The sequence below is a fragment of the Manacus vitellinus genome, unplaced genomic scaffold (genome assembly GCF_001715985.3).
Source record: "Manacus vitellinus isolate BGI_N305 unplaced genomic scaffold, ASM171598v3 scaffold_82_pilon, whole genome shotgun sequence".
Classification (NCBI taxonomy): domain Eukaryota; kingdom Metazoa; phylum Chordata; class Aves; order Passeriformes; family Pipridae; genus Manacus; species Manacus vitellinus.
In genome coordinates, this window is record NW_021940828.1 from 372,228 (window position 1) to 388,970 (window position 16,743).

Below are 16,743 nucleotides of genomic sequence, written 5' to 3' on the forward strand. Positions count from 1 at the left end.
ATGAGCTTGGGAGATAAATAAGGAGAACAGGCAACAGCTGTAATCTGGGTAAAGCTGTGCTGTTCCTCCCCATCCCTAAATCCCTTCCTGCCCTAAACCTCACTCCCAAACTGACAGGGATTTGGACTCTCAGCTGCTTTTCCCCTCAGGACAGTGGAAAACAAAGCCATGGATCCAAGGACATCCACAACCACTGCACAGGCTGGGAGCTCACCCACATGAAGGGTCACATTTTCTCCTCTGGGAAATTTTGGCAGAGAAACCTAAGGTTATTTCCACCTAAGAAATAACCCCTCCTGTAGTCATTTTCCATTCAGCTTTATATTCATCTTCTGAAGAGCTGAGGAGATGTACAGAGCTGTCTTCATCCAGGTCTGTCTGCCTCCAACCACGACTCCAAGCCCACATTCTTCTTCCATATGTCCATATCCACCTCCTGTCACGACTTTAAAACTCTGTGACAGAAAAGTCTTTACAGCCTGGATCTGACATGGGGATCACTCTGTATTTAAAGACCAAAGTGACCACAAAGTACGAAAAATAAGAAGACCTTCAAGCATTGACATCTGTAAGGGGTTCCTGCTTTTCCTGGTGCTCAGATGAGATCAAGCAGCCTGGGAGGACATGGTAGCTAAAGAAATTGGCATTTCTGTGCTGTGGAAATGCCTTTTGGATTGGGAAAGGAGTGGAATTTCTCACTGCCTGAAATCCTCTGAGGTGAAGCACATTGCAAGATAAAAGGCTGCTTTGGAAAAATTAAACTTAAAATTAATGTCTTGTTCTACTTCTATAGGGGAAGTTTCTGACTTCACTCCAAAAAAGTAATTTACAGGAAAATTATGTATTTTCCACATGAAATGTCATTGTAACCAGCACTTTTCCACTTTTTTTAAAGTTGGCACTTTGAGCTAGAAATACATTTAGCAGTGAGTGCCTGCAGCAGCTCCCAGGAGGATTTTCCTGAGCCCCCAGACTGTCTGGAGAATCTCACACCTCCGCTGGAAGGATAAGAGATAAACGAGGTGGCACAAACAGAATGGCCAAAGGGTGAGGGAAGCAGAATGGAAATATGGAATTGTCTGTAGGACTAGGCTTTGCAAAATACCATAGAATCAGGGAATGGTTTGGGTTGGAAAGCACCTCAAAGCTCATCTCGTTCCACCCCCCTGCTATTGGCAGGGACACCTTCCACTATCCCTCGTTGCTCCAATCAGGCCTTGAACACTTCCAGGGATTGGGCAGCCCCAGCTTCTCTGGGCAACCTGTGCCAGGGCCTCACCACCCTCACAGACAACAATTCCTTCCCAATATCTAATCCAAATCTACCCTCCTTCAGCTTAAGGCCATTCCCCCTTGTGCTGTCCCTCCAGGCCCTTTGTCCAAAGTCCCTCTTCATCTCTCTTGGAGCCCCTTTAGGCACTGGAAGGGGCTCTAAGGTCTGGAGTCTTCTCCAGGCTGAAAGACCAGAGCTCTGCTTGAGGTCAGAAGAAATGTTATCCTGCACTTAAGACCTTTTCTACTGTTGGTACCCATCTGAGATGGGGGAAAAGGCAGAGGACTGTGCAGATGGCACTCAGCTCTTTATAGTTTTTGTCCAAAGGTTTAAATTCCCTCAAAACTGAACGCTAACCTGTGCAATGCACCTTCTCAGGAACTTCAGGAGGCTGCACAAAGGATTACAGAAAATAAAACCACTGGAAGGTATCAAATGCATAGAAGCAACCAACCCCTGGGTCAGGGTGAGTGGTGGTTGTACTGGGAAACCACTCCAGTGCTAAACTGGAAGTCAGTTTTCTCAAACTGTGGGCTTGAGTCCTCAAAATTGCACAGATAGCCACAGCCAGTTTGAAGGAAAACATCCTAAACTGCTCCCAATTGCAGTATTAGGGGAAGGAAAACACCCTAAACTGCTCCCAATTGCAATATCAGGGGCAGGAAAACATCCTAAACTGATCCCTACTGCAGAATTGGGGCAGGAGAACATCCTAAACTGCTCCCAATTGCAATATCAGGGGCAGGAAAACATCCTAAACTGATCCCAACTGCAGAATCAGGGCAGGAAGCAACTTTTTTCCCTGATTGAGCAACTCTCACTCTGGATTTAAGTTCCATAATAGTGCTGCTGAAGCATAAATGTCTTTTTAATCCTGTCCCTGCAGCTGTGAGTGCCAACTCTCTTACTGCTCTGTGGAGTCTCGGTCATCCTTAAATCCCTGGGTTTATTCCAGACGCTGCCCCTTCCTCTCCCTGCACAGCCCCTCAGGCACTCAGATCCACAGGGAATTTAGGATCACATACAATTATGGTATGAAGCCAAAAATAGCCCACAGAGCATTTGTCTGGCCTGAGCCTCCAGGGGAAGGGCAAATGCCAGCTGATGGTCACCTAAAATAGAAACATCCTGCCTGGAGGGTGTCAGGGAAGACACCAACCCAGTCTGAAACAAGGAGAGTGGTGAGGGGGGGTTGCAAACTGGGTACCCCAGGCCCTGGAGCCACATTCTTGCCCTCTGGCTGACCCTGGGGCTCTCCTCTTTTCACCTCCCTGGGCTCAGCTTCGCTTCCCTGGAGGAATGAGGAGCTGCCAACAACAGTGTGTTAGAGCCTGACTCCATCCTGAGGAGCAAAAGGAGGTGTTTTCCAAAGTCATAAAGTTCATCACCCACACTCCTCACAACCTTTTCACTGAGAAAAGAAGGTTCCACCTCCTCTGCACTTCTCTTATGTCTTAAGCAGCCAAGAGCAGAAATCAGCTCAAAACACCATCCAGCCTGGTCTTGGACACTTCCAGGGATGGGGCAGCCACAGCTTCTCTGGGCAAGCTGTGCCAGGGCCTCACCACCCTCATAGTAAAGAATATTTTCTTAATATCCAATCTAAACCCAGCCTCCTTCAATTTAAGACCATTACTCTTGTTCTGTCAGCATGGTCTTATCTGAAGTCCCCCTCCAGCTCTCTTGGAGCCCCTTTGGGTGCTGGAAGGGGCTCTGAGGTCTCCCTGGAGCCTTCTCCTTTCCAGGCTGAACATCCCCAGCTCTCCCAGCCTGTCTCCAGCTGTAGAATCTTTGGATCTTATGATCACCTGTGGCATTTCTGGAAGCCAGACTGGGCCTGTGTCAAGCAGGACTCGACAGGAGCCAAATCGAAGGGAGGTAGGCGGGAAGAGGGCAAAGCCGCAACACCCTCCACAGCAGGATAGTCACATTAGTCATCAAATGTGGTCAAGAGGAATGTTTTCTCCACAAGAGGTTCCCATCATTAGAAAGTGGAGGTGTAGGAGGAGGGAAAGGCCCTGTTTAACCTGAAGGGAAGGTTTCTCCACGGATTAATGAGTCAGGGTGAGTCCGCTCGTTCTCACTGCACCAGCTTCTGCTGACCAACCCTGCTGGTTGTGCAACAGGTGGAGACAAGACCTGCAGAAACGAGGACCCAGCAATCTTCAGTTCTTGGGGTGTGCTTTCAAAGCTCCTCCCTCAGAACGCTCTTGCTCTTTTCTTTCTATTTCAAGCTGTAAAGAGAGACAGACACACGACTGAGGAAGGACCAAAAGGCTGCTCACCCTGAGAAATGTAGCAGAGACAGAGGAATAGTTAAAAGCCATCATTTCTTGGATGGTTGCCACCTGCAAGCACAGCCTCGTGGCTCACTGGAGACTGAGGGGTATCCACGCTGTGTCTCCCTGCGAGTGGCTCTGCTGAGCAACTGGGATAGTCAGAGCAAAGTTAACCAAAGAATCTCAGAATGGTTTGGGATGGAAGGGACCTTAAAGATCATCTCCAGCCCCTGCCATGGGAAGGGATGCCACTCACCGGACCAGGTTGCTCCAAGCCCTGTCCAACCTGGCCTTGGACGCTTCCAGGGATGGAGCAGCCACAGCTGCTCTGGGCAACCTGTGCCAGGGCCTCACCACCCTCACAGACAACAATTTCTCCCCAATATCTAACCTATCCCTGCCCTCTGGCAGTGGGAAGCCATTCCCTGCATCCTGTCCCTCCAGGCCTTTGTCCAAAGTCCTTCTCCAGCTCTCCTGGAGCCCCTTTAGGTACTGGAAGGTCCAAGGTCTCCCTGGAGCCTTCTCTACTCCAGGTGAACACCCCCAGCTCTCCCAGCCTGATCCAGAGCAGAGGGGCTCCAGCCCTCAGAGCATCTCTGTGGGTTCCTCTGGACTCTCTCCAGCAGCTCCACATCCTTGTGCTGTTGTTCCCCAGGGCTGGAGGCAGCTCTGCAGGGGGGGTCTCACCTGAGGGGGCAGAGGGGCAGAATTCCCCCCTCCCCTGCTGCCCACGCTGTGGGATGAGCCCAGGACACAGGGGGTTTCTGGGCTGGGAGTGCCCATGGTGGGGCATGTCTAGCCTCTCACCCACCAGCACCCCCCAGTTCTTCTCCCCAGGGTTTTTCCTCAATCCATGCTCCTCCAAGCCTGTGCCTGTGCTTGGAATTGCCCCAACCTGGCTCATAAAAGGCTTCAGCACTGACCAGGATCCTTCATTGATCAGGATCCTTTATCACTGCTCTTACCTGCTCTGAGCAAGGATAACAAACCAAGGATACATCTGCATAGGATTTTATTAAAGTAGGCATCATCCACAACTTACAATATTTGAAAAAATATTCTTAACAACTTTTTTTTTCCTTTTTTTTTTTTTTTCCTGAACAGGTAATTTAACAGGTACAGTGCTCAAGTGTCATGAGGGAAGTCTCTGCCCAGAAGTGAAACTTCGAACTGGTAGCAAAAGGTAAGACATTTTGTATCACATCAAGTTGGTTTAACACAGAAAAGACTGTAACATAGTTACAACAGAGGTTAATGGAAAAGACATGGAAAAAAAAAATATGGATCATTGGTCACAGGCTGAAAACCAGAATTCCAAACAGGACAGACACATTTAATGACATTCCCTGATTATCACCAGTTACCTCCAGACCATCCCCTATTGCAACACTGTTTATTTCAGATTTTAAAGAATTTAAGTTGCTTAAATGGCTGCTCCTAAATGAAGTCAGAAACTTTGGACAGGGGGGGAAAAAACAACCTGCGTTCAAAATGCCCTAGGTTTGAATTTCACCTTTGCTGCAACATCTTGTCCAAGGCTTTGGTGCAATGCCACCACCAAGGACAGTGTGTTTCAGAGAAAGAACATTCCTGCTCCTCACTCTTGTTAACTCCAGGTATACTGGAGTTAGAACAAGACCCCACGACTTTGAGTGAAGGAAGGAAATGGAGTAAGACCCATCAACAGCTCTTTATTTTACACATCTCATGGATCAGAGGCAACGAGGAGCCCCCAGGGTGGGAATGATGAGAGGCTGGAGTGGACAAGACACTTCAGCTCTTTTAAAGCCCCTCATCTGATGGCTCCAGTTCACTGGGAGATCCAGTTTGGATCCAACCCAGTCTGGGCAGGGCAGGGGACAAACCTGAGCCAGTCTCTCCTTGCAGGGTGTGAATGGACTTCACTGGCCCATTGGGCCAAATATTACACTTGAACAGCAGCCAAAGTTCACAAACTTGTCTTTTTTTCAGAAATGTAAACAATATAAAAATGTTTCCATAACAGGCCACTACCTTTGAGTTTAAATACCCGGGAAATACATACCTTGCCCAGAGGTGAAATAATAAGTACAAAAGCAAGAAATACAAGTGTAACAAATGTTTAAAATAACTAGGTTTCACCACAGAATCTTCATTTGAAGGTTACTTTTGCGAGGAAACATATTCCCTGCAGCAGAGTCCTTCACACACAGACAAAAATCTGATTAATCCACTAACTGAGGAACCACCACAGGGTTACAGAGAATGGAATAAACTTGAAACCACCAAAGCACCATCACAGGAAACAGAGCAAACAAGTCGTAGGCAAAAAACCCCACAAAAATACTTGAATGTATTTACCTACACACACTATTGGAGTATACAAGGCAAAAAAAAAAAATAAAAAAAAAATGATTGAGAGCTTCCTATAGGGAATTTCCAGTCATTTTGAAAATGAAAGATAATTTTTCTTTGAAAAAAAAAATAAAATCCAAAGCTCTCAGAGGCTGCTTTTCAGCTGGAGTAGCTGACAGCTCAGACTCACATCCATGGAAACTGGTGTTTTACCTAAAATGGTTTTCTTATCACTTCCCACAGTCTCCTAAGTAGCTTTTGAACTGACACCTCTTCCTTGTATGCACCTACAAAAACTCCCTTGTTCATCCCAGAACCTCCTGTGCATGAAACTCAGCAGGCAGAACAGCCCTTAACTGTAGCTAGGAGATGGTTTCAGCTTCTGGATCCCTCTCTGAAGAACAAAAGGGTATGAGTAACACACAAACAGCATCTACAGACATGGTGCACGTGGAAAATGTGGTGAACGTGAAAGATTTCAAAGGCTGACCCGGCTCTACCCTGAGGCTCCATCACCAGCCCACCTTTAAACCTTGCTCCAGGCAGTGTGTCCTGCAAACAACTGGGAGAACCCAAAGTACTGCTAATAAACCCTTTGCCTTCCTGAAATACCACCCAGACTCACATCCATGGAACAGCTCTCCGGATTTCAGATCTCCCTCCAAGGTTACACTGAAGGCAGCGGCACTTGCAAAGAACAGGATGAGGCTTAGCTTATAAAACCTGCTTTTTTTTTTAAAGCATCATGAGAATTCAAGTCCTATTCCACTTCACATTTGTAAGCAGCTTTATAAGAATAATGCTGCTCTTAAGCCCTACATATAGAAAAGTGTATGCTTAGACAGCACTAAATATAAATAGGAACTATCGAACAAAGTTTGATTTCAAACCAAAATTGCAACGAGCCCCTGCAATTTGGAAACATGAAGTAGCCCTTCTGAAGTCTCTTTTGCAAGCAAAGAGTAGAAAGGATCTTATCTTGCTACACCCTAACATCCTCCACCAGGAAAACGAAACACCTATCACTGACTTTGCGGGACGTGCCTGAAACACCAGGTTGGACAACACCGTCCCACGCTGTTTGCCAAAGAAGAGGCAGGAATGCTTGGAGAGCCACCAGCCAGGAGTAAGTGCTCTTTTCGAAGTGTGAAAGTTCAATAACTTTGTGTTTGTCATCTGTGTTGTGTCTGGAGTCAGCATCCACTGATGTTAATTTACCTAAAGTACATTCCAGCTACAGGATGTTTCCGCCCAGCTCTGTTGCTACTCACGAAAATTAATCACTGACGTGCTCTAAGGCTCAGAAAATTACAACCTAAACTTAGCCATTTCTTCCTGGTCCTCTGTGGAAATCTGGAAACGTCTGAAAGTATTTTCAGTTAGCTTGGGCAATCCTGGAGTCAGACCCAAGGTAACTAAACATGGTGGTCACCAGCTCAGGGAGATCATAATCGTGTTTCCAACCCCAATCCCTCCGGGCGTTGCTGTCGTCGAAGTTCATGGGCCAGCTGTCAGCTGCAGGGAACAGGAAAAGAACCAAGAAACACGAAGTTTAAGAAAAATTCCTTTAAACTTTCAAGTGTTTCATCACTGGTTTGAACTGCTGAAGCTGAATTTCAAACCATAAGACGTGAACTGCACAGGGGTAATTTGCAAGTGCCTAAAGAAACTTTATTTTGCCCTTGATTTGATGTTTCTTCTTACCTGCTGCCTGAGAAGATACTAACCTATGGCCTGCCTGACTTGATCCACCTTGTAGGTCACCTGGAGCTCAGGAACATACTTCTGCACCTCCTGTGCCAGCTCCTCGGGACTGAAGCTCATGGCATTGATGTTGTAGGTCCTCATGGTCAGTGATTCTGCAGGGGCCTCCATGACCTCCAGCGTTGCCTTCAGACAGTCATCGATGTACATCATAGGCAGACGGGTGTCTGGCCTGAGGTAACACTTAAACTTGCCAGTCTTTATGGCATCATGGAAAATCTTGACAGCATAATCTGTGGAGGAGAATGATGGGTGGGTGTGTTCATGTGGGTCGATCTGTTGTGTGTGTCATGACAGGCAACAACCCTCAGACCACACCCAAAGCCTCCTGTCTGAAATCCGGCAGCAGGACTGTGTGTTATTTATCATAAATCATTGAATGGTTTGGGTTGGAAAGGAGCTTAAAGATCATCTTGTTTCGACCCCTGCCATTGGAAGGGATGCCACTCACCAGACCAGGTTGCTCCAACCTGGCCTTGGACACTTCCAGGGATCCAGGGGCAGCCACAGCTTCTCTGGGCAACCTGTGCCAGGGCCTCACCACTCTCACAGGGAAGAATTCCTTCCCAAAATCCCATCTAAATCTGCCCTCTGGCAGTGAGAAGCCATTCCCCCTCCTCCTGGCACTGCAGTCCCTTTTGGAAAGTCCCTTTCCAGCCTTCTCATAATGCACAATCCACTCACCAGTTGTCCCCCCTCCAGGCTGGGAGTCAGCAGATATAATCCCTGGGTACCTGAGGCAGCGGAAGTCCAGGCCGTACCGGTAATGGTAGTACTGGGGAGGGAGGGAGGGAGGGAGGAGAGGAACAGTTTTACACACCAAGAGCAGGCCACACACTCACTGATTTCACAGGAAAAATCTCCCTCAGGATGAACCCTCACGCTGTAACCATTCCATGATGGGGATGAAAGAAAAAAGGGACTAAACAGCCCCCATTCCCTGCCAGGCAGCTGAACTCCCTTCCTGCCCTTTTTTTACATCCCCATCAGTAAATATGGGTTCTTGATATGGATTAGCTGCTAATGCAGGGTCTACATTTGGTGTTCAGAAACTTAAAACTCCTAAGTTTGCGACATTTTTCAGGCTAATTCAGTCTTCAGATCTATGTGAGGAATCTGTATCTAAAAATATCAGCTTTAAAAATGTTATTTATAAATCACTACAAAGCCAAAAGAGAAGTTGCGCATGTACAGATACCAATGGCTTTGACTTTAAAGTCTTTTTTTGGAGAGGAGGGGCAAAAGCCATTACTGCCCCTGCTTTCACAAGGCTTTGTACACTGTCCTTTATCCAATTCCAGATGAGGCAGAGAGGCCAAAGTCAAAAGAACCAGGGAAAGAAATAATACTGGAAGTCAGATGTTTCCCAGTTTCCAATTCTTTGGGCTTTTCCCAACAAAACTCAAAAGATATTTGACCTTAAAAGCTGCCTCAGACTACTGCTGAGTACTAAAACCTGAAGGAAGGAAAGAATAGGGAAAATAATGTTGCAGTGAGGAATCTTACAAAAGGAATGAAGTTAGAATCATAGAATCAGGGAATGGTTTGGGTTGGAAGGGACCTTAAAGACCATCTCATTCCAACCCCTTGCCATGGGCAGGGACACCTTCCCCCTATCCCAGGTTGCTCCAAGCCCTGTCCAACCTGGCCTTGGACACTTCCAGGGGTGGGGCAGCCACAGCTTCTCTGGGCAACCTGTGCCAGTGAAGTTCTCTCAGAACTTTTAAGAAATGAATAAAATAAAAAATTCTCACTTCTCCCATGAGCTCAGCGTGGACCTTGGAGACTCCATAGATTGTCCTTGGTCTCTGAATGCAGAGATCAGGAGCTGGGTCTCGAGGAGAGGTGGGTCCAAAGGCCCCAATCGTGCTTGGAATGAAGAGCCTCAGATTATGCTCAGCTGCAATATCCAGAACATTGTGCAAACCTGGGAAAACACCCAACAGGATTTATCAGAACATGCTCTCCACTTCTTCATTATAGGAATTATAGAATATCCTGAGTTGGGAGGGACCCACAAGGATCATCAAGTCCAACTCCTGGCCATGCCAGAACACCCCAGCAATCCCACCCTGTCCCTGAGAGTGTTATCCAAACACTCCTGGAGCTCTGGCAGGTTTAAGGCTATGACCATTCCCTGGGAAGTCTGTTCAGTGCTCAACCACCCTTCTTGGGGAAGATATCCTGATATCCAGCCTAAACCTCCCCTGACACAGTTCCAGGGACGTGGAATCCCTGTCACCTACCAGTGATGTTCACAGCTCTGGCCAAAGGGACATTTGCTTCTCCAACAGCGCTGAGCAAAGCACTGTAGTGGAACAGCCAAGTTATCCTGTTGTTCACCACGATCTCCCGCAAATTCTTGTAGTCCAAGATATCCGCGAAGATAAAGGGACCTGGAGGGAATGGAACCAGTGGGAAACTCAGTGCCAGGAAGGGATGCTGGGAAAAGTTCTGCCTGAAACTCAGACTGCTGCTTCTACCACCTAAATACATTCACTAAACAGCAGCTTATGCAAGTTTCTAATGAAAATCAAAGAATCTAAAGTCCTACTGTACATCCATCTCGTCATAAAAATTCCCTGAACATGGAATAACACACCACACATTTAATTTCCAGCTTGGTCCCTTCAAAAGAATAAAAGCATCTCTTTTTACAGCAGGAGCACAGCCTGACTCGAGTTGTTATTCTGCTCAACGAAGTGGCAAAGCAACAGTGCAAAAATGCAAAGAAAAGTATTTAGGAAAAGGGAATAACAGAAGAAATCAATCAATTGCAAGATTTCCAAGCAGGAAGGCATTATCCAGGAGTTTAGAACAGCAGCTTGTTAGTGCAATCCACTTATCAGTTTGGTAATTAGTCAATGAACATCAGAGGTAAAGTCAAGATGTTTTTTTTCCATGTGCTTCCCCAGTCACTTACCACTATAAAAAACATTATCTGCAGGCTTTCTAATGTCAGACAAGATCACATTGTTCTTTCCAAAGCGTTTCCTGTGTAAAAATACCCACATGGAACAGTGAGTCCACAGCCTTTTGAGATAACCCATCAGTTGCTGCTATTTTGTTTCGCAGGAGCAACGTGAGAAGAACAATAATTTCAGCAATTATATCAGTTATTGCACTTCAAAAAACCCCACTGAACCTTTAAATGTCAATATAACATCTTAGAAAATGAGTGAACTACTCCTAGTAGCAGTGAAGGGCTGTGCAAGGATAGAGAAGTCTTTTAGGAAGTGAAAATATGTTAAGAAAAAGACCCTCCTGCCCTTTCCTTACAGAAAATTTTACCCAGAGATAATTTACTCCCCTGCAAATAACAAAAAGCCACTGGGTTGCTGTAACTGCAGCTACTTTTGTATCAACAAAGTAAATAAAACAGAGAAATTGTGACTTTGTGATAATTAACCCAAGGCTGTCACAGCTGATGGCACTGGAGCACATTCCAGCCTCCCATTAGTTGGATGATTTTTAAATATACCATAGAAATGGCAGAAAACATTCAAACTGCAACAGTGTTGAGGGCAGTGAGTCTGCTCACTTCTGGTCTTAGTCCAGATTCCCTGGAGCTGAGCAGGTGTGGATAAGGACATGGATATGGATCAGGAAGAGCTCTTGGAGCACTTCTTGAAAAGATATCACAGAAAACATGAGGTAACTGTGTGTGTGGGGTGGGGGAACAGGAAAAGCAAAAAGAGAAAAGGAAAACTCTGAGGATTTAGCCTCTCAATACTTCCATTTAACTGGAAGCAAACAACTCAGCAGCCAGCCCCCGGGACAAAATTATGTTATTTTGGGAATGGTGACCAATGTACACACAGAAAGGACGTCAGCAACCTCAAACAAGCACAGGAGTGGAATATAAAATGATGGGGAAAATTTAATCATAGAATCATTAAGAATCACAGCATCATTAGGGCTGGAAAAGACCTTTAAATCATCAGGTCCAACCATTAATGTCGTTTACAAAGCTGAGAGGCAAAAAAAGAACCTGCAATCGACAGTGGGATTCTTTTATAAACAACTCTCCAGAAAATTATCACTTCTAAAACTAATGGCTAAAGCTTGAATTCCTCACTAACAGCAAGCCAGGGAATCATGACATATCAAGGAATCAGGACATACCTCAGCAGCTTTGCAAGTCCCACCCCGAGCTGGCCAAGACCACCTGGGAGACAAAAATCAGAGGAGATTATTAAAAGACAGAATTTCATTATTATTGTACGTCTGACATCAGAAATCAGCACTATTTTTCTCAGTGAGTCAGAAAGCTTTTATCATTTTTCTTGAGGAAAGCCAAACTAACTGGTTTTAGTAGAGTTACGGAGCTGAAACAGCGGGACAGTTCAAACGGGACTCCGACGGGAAAGATCATCCCAATTCCAGAGTATTTTTGCTGCCAGAATTCTGCCCACTGGGGAGGCAGGAGGGGAGTGGAGCAGGAGTAGCTATGACAGGAATTACCTGTGATGAGCACCCGAGGATGATCCGACTCGGAAAAGGTGACGGAGTGGAAACTCGCGTCCGAGGCCACTTGGCGCGGGGAGACCCCGATGCACCGAACGGGCACGATGGAAACCCCACACCCACAGCCCCAGCTCTGGAGCAGCTGGCTGGCAGCCCTGCCCAGGTTCCTGACAACTGGCATCTTCCCCTTTCAAACCTGCTGCGGGCACAAGAGAAAAGATGAGTCACGGGTGACTTCAAAGGCTTTTAAACGCTCCCTGAGAAAAATCCCCAGGAATTCGATGCAATCCAAGGGCTGGATGATGAGCTGCCTGGGAAGTAACATGAGTAGAGGTAATGTATTCCCTGGAGGGAGCTCGTGAAAATATGCACAGTTCAGGAAAATCAACAGTAAGAACACGGTTCAAGTTTAAGCCTTTTTAAAAAAAAAAAAAAACAAATCAATATAAACCGCGATTTCAAGCACAAACACAGAATTCAACAAAGCTGCTGTGATTCCACTTCGGAGTGAAGGGTTTGCAGGCTGCCATGAATTAGTAAACTTGCTCAAAATTGCATCAGTAAGAGCTGCTGAGCCAGAGGCAGCAGGAAATCTCCTTTAAAAAAGAGAGATTTACTCCAACGTAACACTCCTGATGGATGGGACCCAGAAAGCAAACAAAGGAGTGGCACTATTTAGCCAGGACTCACAAAAACATCCTAATTATTTCACATATTAATAAGTTACTCTGTGTTACACTTAAGTTTGGGTTTTTTCCTCTCCAAATCTTTCACATTTGGGAAGGAAATGAAAAGTACCCCAAATAAATCACACTTGCAGCCACAACTGGTGGTTTCTGAGGTCCCAGTTTACTTCTTTCAAATACAATTCTCAAGGCTTAATCACTTAAATTCTTCCTTATCCCCTCTCAACAGCTTTTAACTCATTCCCAAATATCAAATAATAAGCAAATTCCCAGATTAAAGCACATTTCAGACCACCCTGATGAGATTACCCTGTCAATTCCTTTATTTGGGAATTCCTGATATTCTAAAAGAGGGAATCAGGAAGAAGAAAGATCACAACCAGAAACTGCAGCAGTTAATTTAATTCCAAATTTACCATGCAGAGAAAAACGAGCAAGCAATGAATATGGGTGTTCCTTTCACTCCTGAGCTCACCAGGCTGAGAATTTTCTGGTACTTGAGGGAGTTTTGCTATTTAAATACGAAAGAATTTGCTAAACTACCTATTGTCTAATAGCACAGACACATAAAAAGGGCATATTAAAAATATAATTAAACTGATCAAGGAGACTTAGTCTGAGATGTCCAGAGAGGTGATGGGAGCCTCCATCCTTGGAAATGTTCAAAATCCATCTGGACAACTGGATCTCATGATAATCCCTTCCTGCTTCACAATGGGAAAATAAAATCCTACAGCACTGACAGAGACTCACTGGTCTCTGTCATGGAAAATTCCCACTAAAAGTACCTGAAAAGTCATTTTGACATTTTGAGCTCTATAAACAAAGCACAAACTAACTTTAGTTTTTACTAAAAATGCCACGCTGGGAACAAATTGGTTCCCCACTGACTGGACTGTTTTTTCCAAATGCACCTGGAGTGAAGCCACAAAGGCTCAAGCTGAGAATTACAGGTCTAGGCTGACTCAAAAGAACAGTAAATTCATTTTACACCAGACACTGAAACAGCCTAGAAGTGAAAAAAATCCACCAATGGCATTTATTTCTATTTCAAACAGGAAGGGGGGGAAAAAGAGGTGTGATTATTAAATTTTAAACTTGCCAATAAATGTAAAGATACATAAAGAAATTAACATTATGCCTTAAAAATACTTGCCCAAAGAGGTAAAGTCAGCTGCAGCACAGTAATTAACTTGCAAAAGCAACTCAGACAGAAAAGCCCATTCTGCCAAATCCAAGTTTCCTGTTTTAAATGAATTCTAGGACTAATTAATAGTTCTGAACACAAAAAATATTCATTTAACTGATGTAAAATATTAAATTTTTTTATAGGCTTCCCTTTCTTCATAAGGAGGAAAACTTCTGTTCCATTACAAATTGAAGAGAAAAAAATATATATAAAATATAAACATCATTTACAGTGGAAGCTGACCCTGCCCATGGCACAAGGGGTTGGAACAGAATGAGCATTAAGGTCCCTTCCAACCCAAACCATTCCATGATTCCATAAAATATTCCTCCCCTCATATTACCTTCTGAATACTTTAATCTCTGATTTTACTCATTCATTCAAACTGATGTCAGAAACTGCCAGTAAAACGAGGAATTTTTCATTCTGAAACATCAAAGTCATTCCCCCCACCCCCTTAATTTAAATTAATAACTGACGCCAATATCATGGATTAAGCAATGGAATTGCTGCTGGAATTTTCCCTCCTCTGTACTCACCTGTCCCTCAGCTGGTGATAAGGCAGAAGCAGAGAGGAGAAGGGAATTTATAGGACACTGCCTCTTCGGAAAGCCAATCAAAACCTGGCAGAAAGTAGGAGTTGTCCCACACCTTAAAAAAAAAGGGAAAAAAACCCCGTCCTCGTGAGAGCAGCAGCAGCCAGGAATATCACATCATTCCCTTCTCCTTGATTTTGAAATGCCTGGAAGTTTGGGATAGGCAGGGAGAGGGCTCTGAAGCTGGGTAAGCAGCTTTTCTAAGTCCCAAAACCCAACCTGAAGGACAAGGTTTAAACCAATTAGTGGCAGTGCAAAGGATTAGCATAAAGCAAAAATGTGTTCCAGTGGACAGCAATAATCTGGGATAGCAGGAATTTTGGGGGTTTGTAAGGAGATTAAAGCACAGGGAAAGGGAAAAGAGGGAATGTTAAAAAAAAAAAAAGGAGGAACATTCACAAAATGGTATTAAGGGAACAGCCAGCTGCTGTTCCTCTGTGAGGTTTCCAAGGTGTTACATAAACAGCAGCACCTGTTGCTCACACAAAAGTCAAAAATATGTTTATAGAAAGCAGTAGTTCCTATAAATTAGTTATTAATAGAATGTCACAGCGATAAGGAAGATAAGAAAGTCACGGAGTTTGTCTGGAAATTCCCCCGGTGAGCTTCAAAGAACATGGGAGAGAGGGAGGAGAGAGAGAGAGAGGCCAGAACTAAATCCCAGATCTCCCAAAGGGCTTCTGGAGGCTGCACAGCTGCTGAGGTGCCACGGGATGCTCCTCCATGGAGCTAAACCAAAGAATCCAGAGCTTTTTTCTTTCCAAGAAAATCAGGTACTCTCTAGGACACAGGATCTTGAAGATACCCAACCACATCCTCGGGCACATGGTCCACACCAACGCTCTGAGCACCAAGTTCTCAACTCACATTTGGCTCCAAACCCCACAGTTTCTGCTTCAGACCTGGAGAAGGGCTTATGTTTTGGGAAGCTCCTCTACTTTTTCCAACTCTACCAAGAAGAGCTTGAGGGGAAAGCAAGAGCCTTCCTTGGGCATCCAAAAGAGGAAGCATGTGCCACTTTGCCCTTGGGAAAGCCTTATTCCCTGATGCCCTAGTGCTGCCAAGTGGAAACTCCATTGGATCCCCACATTTGGGAGCGCTTGAGCTGCCCCAACTAAGGGGTAACTCTCAGCTCAACCACAATTCCTGCAGCCTGGGTTGCTGAACAGCCCAAATCCATCACACATCCCCTGCTGGCAACTCCTCTGGTTTGGAGAGCCCCAGCTGGGGACGCTGCGTCCCTCCCGGTGTTCCCTGGCAGGGAGGATGTGTCAGGGTGTCCAGGCTGGAGCTGTTCTCCCTGGCAGGCAGCTCTTGGCCAAACTCTGATGGAATAACCTTGACACACACATGGACCCCGTGGATCCTGTTCCAGGGGTGACACACGGCTGTGGGATGACGTCAGGCCCCGGGCAGAGCCGGCCAAGAGGAGACGTCAGCCCAAGGCACTGAGGGAGCCACTGGAAACCTGACCCCAGGCACCAAAAATAAATAAAAAAAAGGGAGATTACGGAGCTACTGAACATTGTGACAGAGCTACTGAACGGTGTGACGCTCCTGGAGAGGATAAGGGAGGTTGGTCCTGAAAGGCAAATGTAATGTGGGTTCATCCCACAGCGTGGGCAGCAGGGGAGGGGGGGATTCTGCCCCTCTACTCCCTCGGGTGACACCCCACCTGCAGAGCTGCCTCCAAGCCCTGGGGAACAACAGCACAAAGATGTGGAGCTGTTGGATTGAGTCCAGAGGAGGCCACGGAGATGCTCCCAGTGTTAGAACCCCTCTGCTCTGGAGACAGGCTGGGAGAGTGTTCAACTGGAGAAGAGAAGGATCCAGGGAGCCCTTGCAGCCCCTCCCAGTACCTAAAGGGGCTCCAAGAGAGCTGGAGAGGGACTTTGGAAAAGAGATGGAGGGACAGGACAAGAGGGAATGGCTTCAAACTGAAAGAAAGTAGGTTTAGACGGGATATTAAGAAGAAATTGTTGGCTGTGAGGGTGGGGAGGCCCTGGCAGAGGTTGCCCAGAGAAGCTGCGGCTGCCCCATCCCTGGAAGTGTCCAAGGCCAGGCTGGACAAGGCTTGGAGCAACCTGAGATAGTGGGAGGTGTCCCTGCCCATGGCAGGGAGTTGGAACAAGACGATCCTTAAGGTCCCTTCCAA

At 45.9% G+C, this 16,743-nt stretch overlaps 1 protein-coding gene across 2 annotated transcripts; it reads right to left on the minus strand.

Moving 5' to 3' along the window:
• Nucleotides 1-4,547: 4,547 nt before the first annotated feature.
• Nucleotides 4,548-14,732, minus strand: LOC103756955 (L-threonine 3-dehydrogenase, mitochondrial). Of its 2 annotated transcripts, none has more exons than XM_018085543.3 (9): nt 14,532-14,732; nt 12,115-12,313; nt 11,776-11,818; nt 10,574-10,644; nt 9,897-10,046; nt 9,405-9,577; nt 8,335-8,425; nt 7,614-7,883; nt 4,548-7,401 (listed from the first exon to the last, which is right to left on the minus strand). In XM_018085543.3, exons 2-9 carry the CDS (start codon nt 12,296-12,298, stop codon nt 7,262-7,264), a joined length of 1,122 nt encoding a protein of 373 aa, XP_017941032.1. In that variant the 5' UTR covers nt 12,299-12,313; nt 14,532-14,732; the 3' UTR covers nt 4,548-7,261. The 2 variants fall into 2 exon arrangements, with proteins under 2 accessions (XP_017941032.1, XP_008921302.1); XM_008923054.4 differs by having other exon boundaries at nt 12,115-12,316.
• Nucleotides 14,733-16,743: the final 2,011 nt, after the last annotated feature.

Coding starts and splice junctions, on each gene's coding strand:
- LOC103756955 (XM_018085543.3), bottom strand. CDS start 12,298: ATGCCAGTTGTCAGGAACCTGGGCAGGGCTGCCAGCCAGCTGCTCCAG. Junction 10,645..11,775: donor GGACTTGCAAAGCTGCTGAG/GTATGTCCTGAT, acceptor ATTTTTACACAG/GAAACGCTTTGGAAAGAACA. Junction 7,884..8,334: donor GCCTGGAGGGGGGACAACTG/GTGAGTGGATTG, acceptor TCTCCTCCACAG/ATTATGCTGTCAAGATTTTC.